The sequence below is a fragment of the Vanacampus margaritifer genome, chromosome 7 (genome assembly GCF_051991255.1).
Source record: "Vanacampus margaritifer isolate UIUO_Vmar chromosome 7, RoL_Vmar_1.0, whole genome shotgun sequence".
NCBI classification, from domain to species: Eukaryota; Metazoa; Chordata; class Actinopteri; order Syngnathiformes; family Syngnathidae; genus Vanacampus; species Vanacampus margaritifer.
Genome location: NC_135438.1, coordinates 26,205,461 through 26,217,609, shown reverse-complemented (window position 1 = coordinate 26,217,609; position 12,149 = coordinate 26,205,461). Strand labels below are relative to the sequence as shown.

At 36.6% G+C, this 12,149-nt stretch overlaps 1 protein-coding gene across 7 annotated transcripts in view; it reads left to right on the top strand.

Moving 5' to 3' along the window:
- The first annotated feature begins 216 nt into the window (after window positions 1-216).
- The window catches only part of tenm3 (teneurin transmembrane protein 3), a 276,208-nt gene continuing 264,275 nt past the window's right edge, over window positions 217-12,149 (top strand). For all 7 annotated transcript variants that reach the window (XM_077571731.1, XM_077571730.1, XM_077571728.1 and 4 more), the window contains exon 1: window positions 217-868. In XM_077571731.1, coding sequence (XP_077427857.1) covers window positions 816-868 — 53 coding nt within the window. In that variant the 5' untranslated portion in view covers window positions 217-815. The remainder of the gene's footprint in view (window positions 869-12,149) is intronic.

Here is a 12,149-nt window from a genome sequence, read left to right as displayed (position 1 = left end):
CACCTCTGCCTCCCCGTGTCACAGCTAAGGGCATGTAAGTTCAATATCACGGCTGACCCCACCCCCACTACTATCTATTCGAAGCATCATTCCTAGAGACAATCAGGAACGTACATGCTTGTAGTTGCCGGCGCACACGCGCATGCCACAGTGACTTGAGACGTCAGGATTGGACGCAGCAGGGGATCCCCAGCAGTCCGTTTCTGCCTCGCTTGGCATATCATCATCTTTTACCGGGAGGAGATGCGATTGTGCCGTCTCCCACTTGCAGAGGGCAGCACTTGCAGAGCGATGCCGTCCCCTTTCTTTCCTCTCGCTCCCACTTTATTAATGCGCTCCTCGTCTAAAAGGAGAAAGAGCGACTAACGCCTGGTTCACCTTTGGTGACTTGAACTGTACTTCGGAAGAAAAACAACAACAACATTAAGCTTGACTCTTTATTACTTTGCGTTGTGTTTGACAGCCGTTGGGACAGCGGACTCCATCACCACCACTCTTTATTGTTGATTTGAGGTTATGACAGCCGCGCACATCGCATTGCTTTGGACATGAATAATCCATCCTCATGCTCGCATGGGCGGAGCTTTGATTTCTAGAAAGCAACAGCATTTAACGATATTATAACTACACATTTCTTCTGTCCCACAGTGGCGAAGAATTATTTGGATACAAAAGTACTGAAAATGGGAGCGCACGTTCACACTGGGGTTTCGCTTTCTTCTTTATGTGTCGTTTTGGTAATTAAATAGCGAGACAGAGATTGACTGTGCAAGCTGAATGGAAGAAGTTGCTTTTTCCTTTTCCTTTTTCGTTTTATGTTGAAGAACCGGTCACATACACGAGGACAAGACTGCGTTGGGACTGACAGGTAAGTCGTAAAATTATATATATATATATATATATATATATATATATATATATATATATATATATATATATATATATATATATATATATATATATATATATATATTATTTATTTATTCAAATTGTGGCTGCAATAATTCACTTAGTGTCTGACAAACACTAACACGGGTAGCCTAATTCACATTATATATGCTAAAATATATTAAAATTAGACTGTTTCGTTTCTCCAAGTCTTCTATGCATATCATCGGCAGGATCTTTTATTAATATTATTTTTAACCTATATGGTCAAATGTGTTCCTTCAGTCAAAATGCTATGCATCGTTAATAAAACATAAATATCTCACCTACACAACCTTTTCAATGTAAAACAAATTAACACAGACAGTCCAAGTACAGTACTGATAAATGAACAAATCAAACAAGATTGCTGGACTCACCTGTATTTTAAGTAAGATTATGGTGAGAGCTGTCGTGCTGGCAGTTGTCTGTGCATGTGTAGTCTATGGATATGTGCGGGAGCGTGCGTGTGAGCGCGCTGAAAGGAAAAGTGATGTCGAAAGGAATTATCTAGTTACAGTACACGGAAGCAAATTGCTGTCGTTGTGTTTTACTCTATTGCATTTATTTTTAAATGTTTAGGTTTATTTCAGAGGCTCCCTCCACCTCCACCCCAGAAACTTAATACACGTGGTCTGCTGTCCTTTAACATAATTTCTTATCATCGTGCAATATGCACATTTGTGCACTGTGCTTCTTGAACCCTGGCTTGCGATCTGTGTTGCTATTATAGTGAACTCACAAAGTTTTTGACCCGACACTTTGGGGGAAAGCTTGAAACGCAGCCCGTCTTCCACGTATGTTTAAAAACAGAATGTGTCCGTGATATATTTCCTTGCTCCTGAAAGAATGTTTTCTATTAAATTTGCGTGTACTTTCTGCATATCAGCTGCCTTCCTGCAAGCACAGCACAGAATTTCAGATCTTCAATTTATATAGGCCTATAGATGCATCATTTGAAAATCTAACATTTTATCGAAGGACACACACACACACACACACACACACACACACACGCACACACACACACACAAACACACACACGGCAATATTGCAGCATATTTTTAGAGATGTAATTTTAAAACATGGTGGTACACCAACAACATTAGTTGTATTTTTTGTAATGTATTTGCAGTTAAGTCATAATAAAAATGATACATATAGTGTCCAGCAAAGAGGCAATGACTTTGCAACTGAGAGCATTTAATTTCCCTTCCACTGAGATGATACTGAGATGTGCTTAAAATGTGAAACAGCAAAGGCGCTTTTATACATATGATGAAGTGGAAGTGCTGTATAAGTATGAGGTCACAAGTAAAATAATGAGTTAAATGCATCAACCATTATATTCAAAGTAATATTTTATGTTGTATACCGAAGTTACAGTAGTTCTGTAGAATTTCTTTTTGTGTTGATTGTAAGGGCGATAGTGAGTCCCCCAACCCCCACCCCCCCTTTTTTTTTTTAGTTTGTGAGATTGGTGATGAAAGTTGATAGACGATGACAACAAACAATTTGCAGTGATGAAAATCCTTACTCAACATATGCCATGTCATTATCTAAAGCGTTTCACATTTCGGTTGAAGATGATGGTGGTGACGACACTGCAAGTAAAGAGAACTAACTTGTAAAAATAGAAACATGCATTATTGCTGTTGTCATGGTGATCTACAGTTTATGGCAGTCCCTCTTTACTTTTTGTGCTGTGCTCAACGTTGTATGTTTTACCAATTGTGGCCACTATAAAATGAAAAGGCAAGGTCTATTTCAAGACATTGTTAAATTGCTGATGAGTTTTGCTTGTACATTCATTAGCTATGCTTTCTCGGTTACTTTGGCTTGTGACTCAATGTTGCATAGTTGACATTTGCTAATGATAATAATGACAATAATAGCATTAAAAATTATCAATATACAAAGTGAAAAGTTATGTTTTCTTTGCTGAAAGTAAATTTATGCAAGGAAACAATCAATGAATATTCAAACGTTACTAAGATAGGAATCTGTAAATTCATCTCTCTCTCGTACTCACTAAGCATCATTTTAAAAAAATGCTATTTAGTTGTGAATAGTTGTCAACTATCACTATATTATACACATATCACTAATTTGTACATATTTTCATTGTCAACAACTGTATATTTAACTCAGCTGATCTTGATCGATTGAATTTTTTCTCAGCGTAGTTTATTTACTTTTTAACATTTAAATGTTGCAACAAAAGAGGGCCAAAAGACAAAAAATGAACTAAAATAGAGTAGTGTTCCAATCACTTGCTAAAGGCACTACTTTTTGGTATTTTGTCATCATCATCATCGGCGAGGCATCAGATTTGAGCAAGTGGATATAATCTGCGTAGATGCGAGATGGTGGAGCAGAACAGTATGCTAAAAATCTAGCAACAGTAGTTGAAGCAAAGGCAAAAAATCTCTCTATAATGATGATTGGCTAGAAAGGCACGATGGAGAGGAGTGGTGTCATCTTGTTACCAATGCAGTTTTACACAATCTCATATCATACTTCACAAGTGGAGGCTGAATGCAGTGGTATAGCATATGTGGTGGGAGTGGGCGTTTTCTTTCCCTCCAGGCTCAAAATTTCAAAACAGGAAAAATGTCGTAGAAATTAAAGCAGCAGTGGTCAGAACCGTAAAAAAACTATCATAATTTCATAGTCGCAAACACTGCCTTGATGGTGTTGCCCCTCGCATCCTCCACAACCCAAAGCAAACATATCTCCAACTTAAAAGTCCTAAAAGGTGGCATTGAACTCAACAGCGCACGGTCATGAAAGTGTCAGATCTCTGTTCTTTGACAAGGCTATTCATTTTAATAATCCATTCACTTTCTATACTTTTTATGACTTGACTATGATGTCTGCTTGTACATGAGTACGGGCGAGGTGCAGCCTGGACTGGGCACCATAAAATTGCAGGGCACCGTTTGGCTTTGCAAAATGGACAATAGCAAATTTTCATCAGATATGGTTTTATGTGTATCAGAGATGGCTTTATGTGTCCCTAATCATTCTGCTACATCAGCTTTTGAGATATTTTCAGTTTTGTTTTTTAGGTTGGTCATAAAAGCTTGTGCAATATGGACTTTACCATGTCTTGTAATTTATAGCTAAAATGTTTCAGAAAACATTTCACCTTTTGCTAAACCAAACCCTTAATTCATAAATATTACTTTATTATTATTATAATGTTGTTATTGTTTGACTTTCGACTTATGAAAACCTAATGTGCTAAAGGTAAAAAAACAAGGGCACATTCAGAATCAAGTCAGGTCATCTTTATTTATATAGCGCTTTCAAACAGCCGTAGCTGTCAAGCGCAAAAAAAATTCTCTAGAAAAGCTTACTTGGATCTCTGATCTTAAAAAAATCGTAAAAATGAGTTTGTCCAGTATAATATATATTTATATATATATACATACACACACATATGCGCACGCACACACACACACGAGCACACTAGTACACAAGTTTGTTTTACTATCTTTGTGGGGCATTTCAATGACATAATGCATTTCGTAGCTCCTTCCCCTAACCTCAACCATAAAAAATTATTGCCTATTCCTTACCCTAACCTCAACCATAACCCAATTCAAACCTAAACTCTAAAACAAGTCTTGACCCTCAAAAAGAAAACTTGAGGGGTCTAGCAAAATGGCCCCACATGGACGAGTGGGGCCCACCACTCCGTGAAATCCTTAAATGTTGGCCCAACAAAAACAAGTCTACACACACACACACACACACACACACTACTGTATAAATGTACTGTATTGTTAGGCTTGAGGTGATGTCGTTGCCAGATGGCTTTTTCTCACTTAACGGCATTTTTTGGGAAAGGAAGCTCATGAGCATTTTTGATTGGTTGTGACATCATTGACATTGCAACACAGTTCACCAGCGGTTCAAATTTAGAATAGCAGCAAAACCAGTGCCCGACAGTTGTCTATTCATGAAAAGTAGTTGCCGAGCCCTGCACATCGCCACATTGCTTGGTGTGTGACAGGCCTAATACATTGGTCATGAGGATGTTACAGACTTTGGGGTATTTTACTGAACACATTTGTAATTATGTTAATGTTGAGGAAACATTTTTTTTCCAAAATACATTTAGTTTATTATTACAGGAGGAAAGTGTGGTGATGACTTACCTCAGACAGTATCTACTTCTCAATAAAGGAAGATGTTGTTGACTGGCCTAAAAACCCACTAATTTGCACTACAAGTATGTAATTTAGCCTTCAACGGAAGTTGTAAAAGTAAAGACAGACAATAGGCGAGAGAAACACTCTAAATATGTTTGGACAGTCAAGTGAAAAATGAAGAAATTTATATCAGTGGAGATTAAAAAAGAAAGAAAAAAAGTTACGTTTATATCCAGTCTTTGTGATTGATTACAGTCGAGACTGGTAAGGGACCAGGGTTCATGATGAGAAACTGACTCGTGCTTTAAGATCAGGGACAGAGTTAGATGTTACCATATCACTTTGTCTCCAAAAGACTAGAAAAAGTTGCTAATTGTGTCGCTTTCCACTTTTGACTGTTTGATTTGTGTAGTGTGACTGGAAAATATGATTTACTACTGAGCTAAACCCTGAGAATAAACACTGAATCTGCTTTCTTGTGGGGAAAAATAATTTGTAACTTTCGTGATTTTATGTTATACTTTTATGATTTTTTTTCTTTTCTTGGTAGACTTGCACCAAAGGTTTAACAATCTTTCACAAGAACACTCGTAAAAACATTTTGAAAAGTACCATTTAAAGAAATCTATAAAAAATTGCATTTTATATGCTTTAATTTTAGTTTTTAATTTAGATTCAAACTTGGGAGTTCAGGGGAGACTAACGTGTCTCTGCTGCTAATAAAGCAATCTTCGTTGATACTAACACAATTGGTTTGTGATTTGCCATTCATGAACGAATGTACTACATATTATAACTGATTCTTCATTTATGTTTACATCGTAACTACAACAAAAATATTTAAAATTTACATTTTCTCACCTATGTTTAAAAGTATGTTTTTGCTCTCCAAAGGTGTGTTGTTGTATTAACAAATCTAAAAGTGTTGTTTGGTTTAAAAAAAAAATCCCCACTGTTAATATCTTGGGGATTATAGTATTCTATTTTTTACGTTAATGACATAAGAATTAAGTAGCCAAAATTTGTAAAATTGGGTTCTATTAGCACAGTGATCCACAGAGCAAGTTCAGATTGTCCGAGTGGTTCCCCACCACTTGAGTCATGTCCAATCATCATGTGTGCCACGGGAAACTAGCCAATTTCACTAAATTGGTCCAAAATTATTTATTAACTGCAACCATATTTTTATTCAACTATCTTTACCAGTTGCATATAATTGACGGACAGAATAATTAAATGCTCTTCCACTCAATTACAGAAGGCAAAGAGGAAACCTGTGTATCTGTTTTTTGGGGACATTTTCATTTGGTGGGAGACTTTTCTCATTCTAATTCTCAAACTATGTCTCCTTGGTTTAATAATAGCTGGGAAACTTTGCATTACCCTTTGCTGAGTATGATTGGATCAATGGGCCAGTTTTTAACTGTATTTGTTCATGTTTGAATGGTGTGAGACCACTGTTTCGTACCGCAACACAACCCCAGCGCACGCGCGCGCGCACACACACACACACACACACACACACACACACGCGCACACACACACACACACACACACACACACACACGCACGCACACACACACACACACACACACACACTACTGTACACTAATGTGTCCCTAATCCTCACTGTAAAATGTAATTGTATATCTTTCTTAAAGCAAAAACGTGACCTGAACTCATTGCAGCTTATTCTGTTGAATCTTCTGACTTTTCATTTAATTTTAATTTCAATTATTTGATTCATTAATTTACAAAAGAAAAAAAAGACAATATGATATAAAACAATATTCTTCAACAGAGAATGAAAAGGAGCAGAAAGATCTTATTCTTAGTCATATTGTTAGTCGTATTTTCTCTGCCCCGTCACTTAAAGTAAGTAAAGACATTAAATTGTGGCAGCCGTGTCTTAGGAGGTAGAGGTAGGTTGTCCAGTAACCGGAAGGTAGGGCTGTTTGATTATGGAAAAAATAATAATCCCGATTATTTTGGTGATAACTGAAATCACGATTGTTCAAACGATTATTTATTTTTTGGTATGAAAATGTTTAAACATTTCAAAATATTAAGACAAATACAATTATTTGAAACACTCTAATTATGTAAGTTCCTTTTGGACCAAACAGAATTTATTATAATATATATTTATTTATGTTAGCAAAAACTTGGAGTTAGGGTGCAGCGTGTGCAGTATGGCTTGCAGGCTAGCTTTGATAAGGGGGTGTGGCGGAGGAGCTCGTGTGCGCAGACCTCCAAACAACTCAAAATTAATATTAGCATCTATCGAATATTTTGGTAATCAGATATCCTACTGAAAATTGTGGCGAATAGTCAGGTATTTTGATATATATATATATACAAACCCAATTCCCCAAAATTGGGACACTATACAAGTTGTGAATAAAAACTAAATGCAATTATGTGGAAGTGCCAAATTTCAATATTTTGTTCAGAATAGAACATAGATGACAGGTCAAAAGTTCAAGGGAAAAATATGTTGATTGTAAATTTCATGGTGCCAACAAATCTAAAAAAAGTTGGGACAGGTAGCAATAAGAGGCTGGAAAAGTCAATTGCACTTATAAAAATACAGCTGGAAGACCAGTTACCACTAATGAGGTCCATTGGTAACTTGATTGGAGTATAAAAAGAGTTTGTTGGAGTGGCAGTGTCTCTCAGAAGCGAAGATGGGTAGAGAATCACCAATTCCTCCAATGTTGCACAGAAAGATAGTGGAGAAATATCAGAAAGGTTTACCAGCAAAAAATTGCAAAAAGGTTGAAGTAATCATCATCTACACTGCATAACATCATCCAAAGATTCAGAGAATCTGGAACAATCTCTGTGTGTAAGGGTTAAGGCCGAAAAATCATACTGGATGCCCATGATCTTTGGGCCCTTAAACGGCACTGCACTGCAAACAGGAATGCTTACTGTAAGGGAAATCTCAGAAAGGGCTCAGCAATACTTCCAGAAAACATTGTGGGTAAACACAATCCACCGTGCCAGCTGCCGTTGCCAGATGAAACTCTACAGTACAAAGAAGAAGCCATTTCTAAAGCAGACCAAGAAGCGCAGGCATTTCTCTGGGCCAGGGGTTATTTAAAATGGAGTGTGGCAAAGTGGAAACCTGTTTTGTTGTCAAACGAATCACGATTCAAATTTCTTTGTGGAAAACTGGGGCGCTATATCATACTGACTAAAGAGGACAAGAACAACCCAAGTTGCGGCATTTTTTTGCCCTGACATGTCTGAATGACGGCGCTGTGTCAACCCAGCTCGCACATGTACACAGGTACACACTTACTCGAGGAACTTACTCGTTAACAGTGTTGGGAATAATGGCGTTTAAACTAACGGCATTAAGTAACTCCATTTTTTTTCAGAAACGGACTAATCTAATTATTCTCCCCATATTCGCCGTTATTTTATGTGAAATGTGTTAAGTTACAATTAATTCATTAGTTTCAAGGCTCGAAGTAAGCTTACATGACGTTGTGGGGTGACTTGCTCTGAAAATGTCATTTGCGCACAGTTAGAGACACTGTTGTTGTCGGATCTCGTCACAATAAAATTGTCTTGGCAGCTGAAATATATAGTAACTTTTATTTTGAAAGTGCCGCGACGTGACGGACGTGTCATCCTTCATTCCTTAAGGCTTAGCATTTTAGCAAAGACAACTTTGACAAGAGTGACATTAATCAAAATAACAGAGATTTACCGAAAAACGGGATTTGTTGTGTTTGTAGTGTAATTAATAGCGCCAACAATTGCATTTCTCTTATTTCACGAGTGCTAAACATGTAAACAGTGTTGAAAGAAATAGTCCAGTTTTGGCAAATCACATTGACGAGGCGATGGAGTCGAGGTCTGTCGGGAGCACCGAACTAATTAAAGTGAGAATGGTGTGCATTTATATGACATTTGTATGTGAATGATGCAAACCTACAGTTTGGCAGTTTTCTGACGTAAATCAATAATTAAAAATGTCTTTAAATGTGTAGAGTTATAAACTGAAGATTTATCACCATACTCTCTTAATTAAAAGTGTACAAAAGTTTTTCAGATAGATCAAGTGGAAGCTGAATGGATTAGTAGTTATGGCAATAATTTTGGCCATGATGCACTGCATATTTCATAGCATTGGCGATTTCTTTAAAATATTATTGATTTTTTTTTTAGCCCGCAACAATCATAAAAATTGCCCATGAAATCCTGGAGGGACTGGCTCGGACCATCTACAAATTACCTATAGATGACAAATGTGCCACAAATCACTATATATGCAGTATTTATTTTTATTATTTTTATGATTGCTGTGGTAATTGGCAGTGGTAGAACATGCATCAACACTCCAAATTTAATGAATAATAATAATAATAGTAATAATAATAATAATAATAATATTAGTAATAATCATTTGTGTGACATAAATAAAATATACACAAAAATAAATGAAATCACCCTATGAAGCCTGGACATAATTTTAATTCCTTGTATACAAATATAATAATAATAATAATAATAATAATAATAATAATAATCCAAATGATTTGATATAGCCACTTATGTCTTGCCCCAAGTGTGCTTTGTTGTGTCGTTAGTGTGTGTGTGTATTTAGTCTCCTGTCTCCCCTCTGTCGTGGATTCATTGTCGTTTTCCTCCCATCATGCTGCCAGTTTTTTTCTTTGTTGTCCTCCCCACGTTTTGTTTCACTTGCCATTTGGAGTTCCCTTTTGTTTTGTATAATTAAATTTCTTTCTTTTTTTTCATCACCTCTGCCTGCTTCCCTGCGTTTGGGTCCGCAACTACCACTACCCCCTGACAGTAATGAGTTACTTTTATTATGAAGTAATTCAATTACTAACTTTTAGGCAAGTAATGAGTAACTATAACTAATTACTTTTTTAAAGTAACGTTCCCAACACTGCTCATTAACATACATTTTAATGTTTTTGTTTTGGTGGAAGAAGCAAGTCAAGTCAAAGGACTCAAGTCCGAATGAAGTCACAAGTCATTGTTGGTAAAGTCCAAGTCGAGTTGCAAGTCTTTTAACATTCTGTCAAGTCAAGTCTGAAGTCGTCAAATTCAAGACTCGAGTCTGACTCTAGTCCAAGTCACATGACTCGAGTCCACACCTCTGGTATATTCCGCATTTGGTTGTGTGAGAAATTAAGTTTGTGTCCATTTTTTGCATGTGCAAATTTTTCATTCTTGAATTTATATATTACAAAGCTACAATGACATGGAGGATAAAGTGGCATGTTTGAAACTCTAGTCTATGAACTTAAGATATAGTGGAATCCCTCAGCGATTAGTAAGCACTATGGAATCTCTGACAGATGGAAACAGTGAACATGAATGGAAGCTGAGGGAGGAAAAGGTAATTTAGGAGGTGTGGGAGTAATTCCTTGCACACCTCTCAGTCATAAATATGGAACGGAACAGTACAGCTCAGCCAGCCCTCCTCCATACAGAATGTTACTCTGCATTCTTGGCAGGGTGAAAAAGCAACCAGCTAAGGGACACAGAACTTAGACCAAGATGTTATGAAGAGGGCAGACAAGTGAACCCAAGAGGAGAAATCTGCACACTGCCAACATTCTAATTATTATTTTTTTCCCATCAACCAAAGCAGAACAGTTCAACCACTCAGTGGTTGAACAAGTCCTACCTTACGTCAGGGCCGTACCGGGACTCATTTTCAGCCCTGGAGATTCATGGCTCATGACTTTACGCCGGTGTTTTAATGAAGTTATATAATTTTATATGTATGTCTTTCCATACATAAGACGTATGCATACGTCATAAAAGTCATAGTTGCCGCGTACATATGATGCATCATAAGCGGGGGTTTTTTCATGCAAGAGTGTACAGGAAGGTCTGACGCAGCTTCTGACTAAAAGATTAGGCTTGACTGCAAAGTTATTTAAAAGAAATGGCCAGCAGGTAGCAGCAAGTATAAGATCAGCCATCGTGCAAGGATCTTGTTGCAGAAGAAGAGAAGGAGGAAGTGTGGGGTTGCTGTTTTTGTGAGGGAAAAAACTGATATGCAAAAATATTGTTTATTTATTCTTCTTCCTCGACGAGGGGAGGGTCACTGCCTATCCAATATGTCAAAACCCTTATTATTTTATCAAATTAATCCTATTTAGGCTGCACATTTATCAATACTCATGACATATTTGGCAACAATTAGTATGGTTTGGTGCTCATCCAAGATGTCTAAAGTCTCATATTTGGCGAAGGACATCCACAATCCTCTGCAGTGTGGGATTGCTCTGCCTTTCATCCTGCAAATATCCTTAATGGCCCGCAGCATAATGAAGTAAAAGTCTCTCTGTCTTGCTATTTGCTGAATGGTGCACCTCAGTTCCTGCAGTCCCTGCTAAAAGGAAATTAAAAAAAAAATAAAAACCATAGACCAGCATGGTTAGCATTTTTGAATTAGTTAAAAAGTTCAGATTTACATGACCACAATTATTATTTTATTTAATTAATCCAATTTAGGCTGCACATTTATCAATGCTTATGACATTTGGCAACAATTAGTATGGTTTGGTGCTTTAAGGAAGTAGAATAAATTCAAACAAAACTAATACACAAACATTGATAATTACAACTACATTATATAATAATAAACAATAATAATAACAATAATATTGGAAAATTATTACTTGTCACAGGGCATTGAAAGGTTTAAAACCCCTTTTTTTAGAGTAAAAAATAAACACCAAAAAATAAAAAAAAAGATGTCCTTAATCTTTTCAGTTATTTATTGTCCACATTCCCCACTGGAGCTTCCACCGTTTCTATGCAAAGTTTTTTTTTCTTATTATTATTCTGGAGCCACTCTTTGTAGAAAGCTGCTTTCATGATTTAAGTGATTGAAATTTGCCTTATTTGTTTTGATCTGTCAATTAATTCCAATTTTATAAAAAAAAATCTTCTAGAGCTCAGTATTGTTCATTTGGTAATTTTACCTATTTGACATGTCATCATCATTGCTCTCTTTTTGTTATTTTATTTTATTATTTTTTTGTATGTCGGTGAGTATGTGCA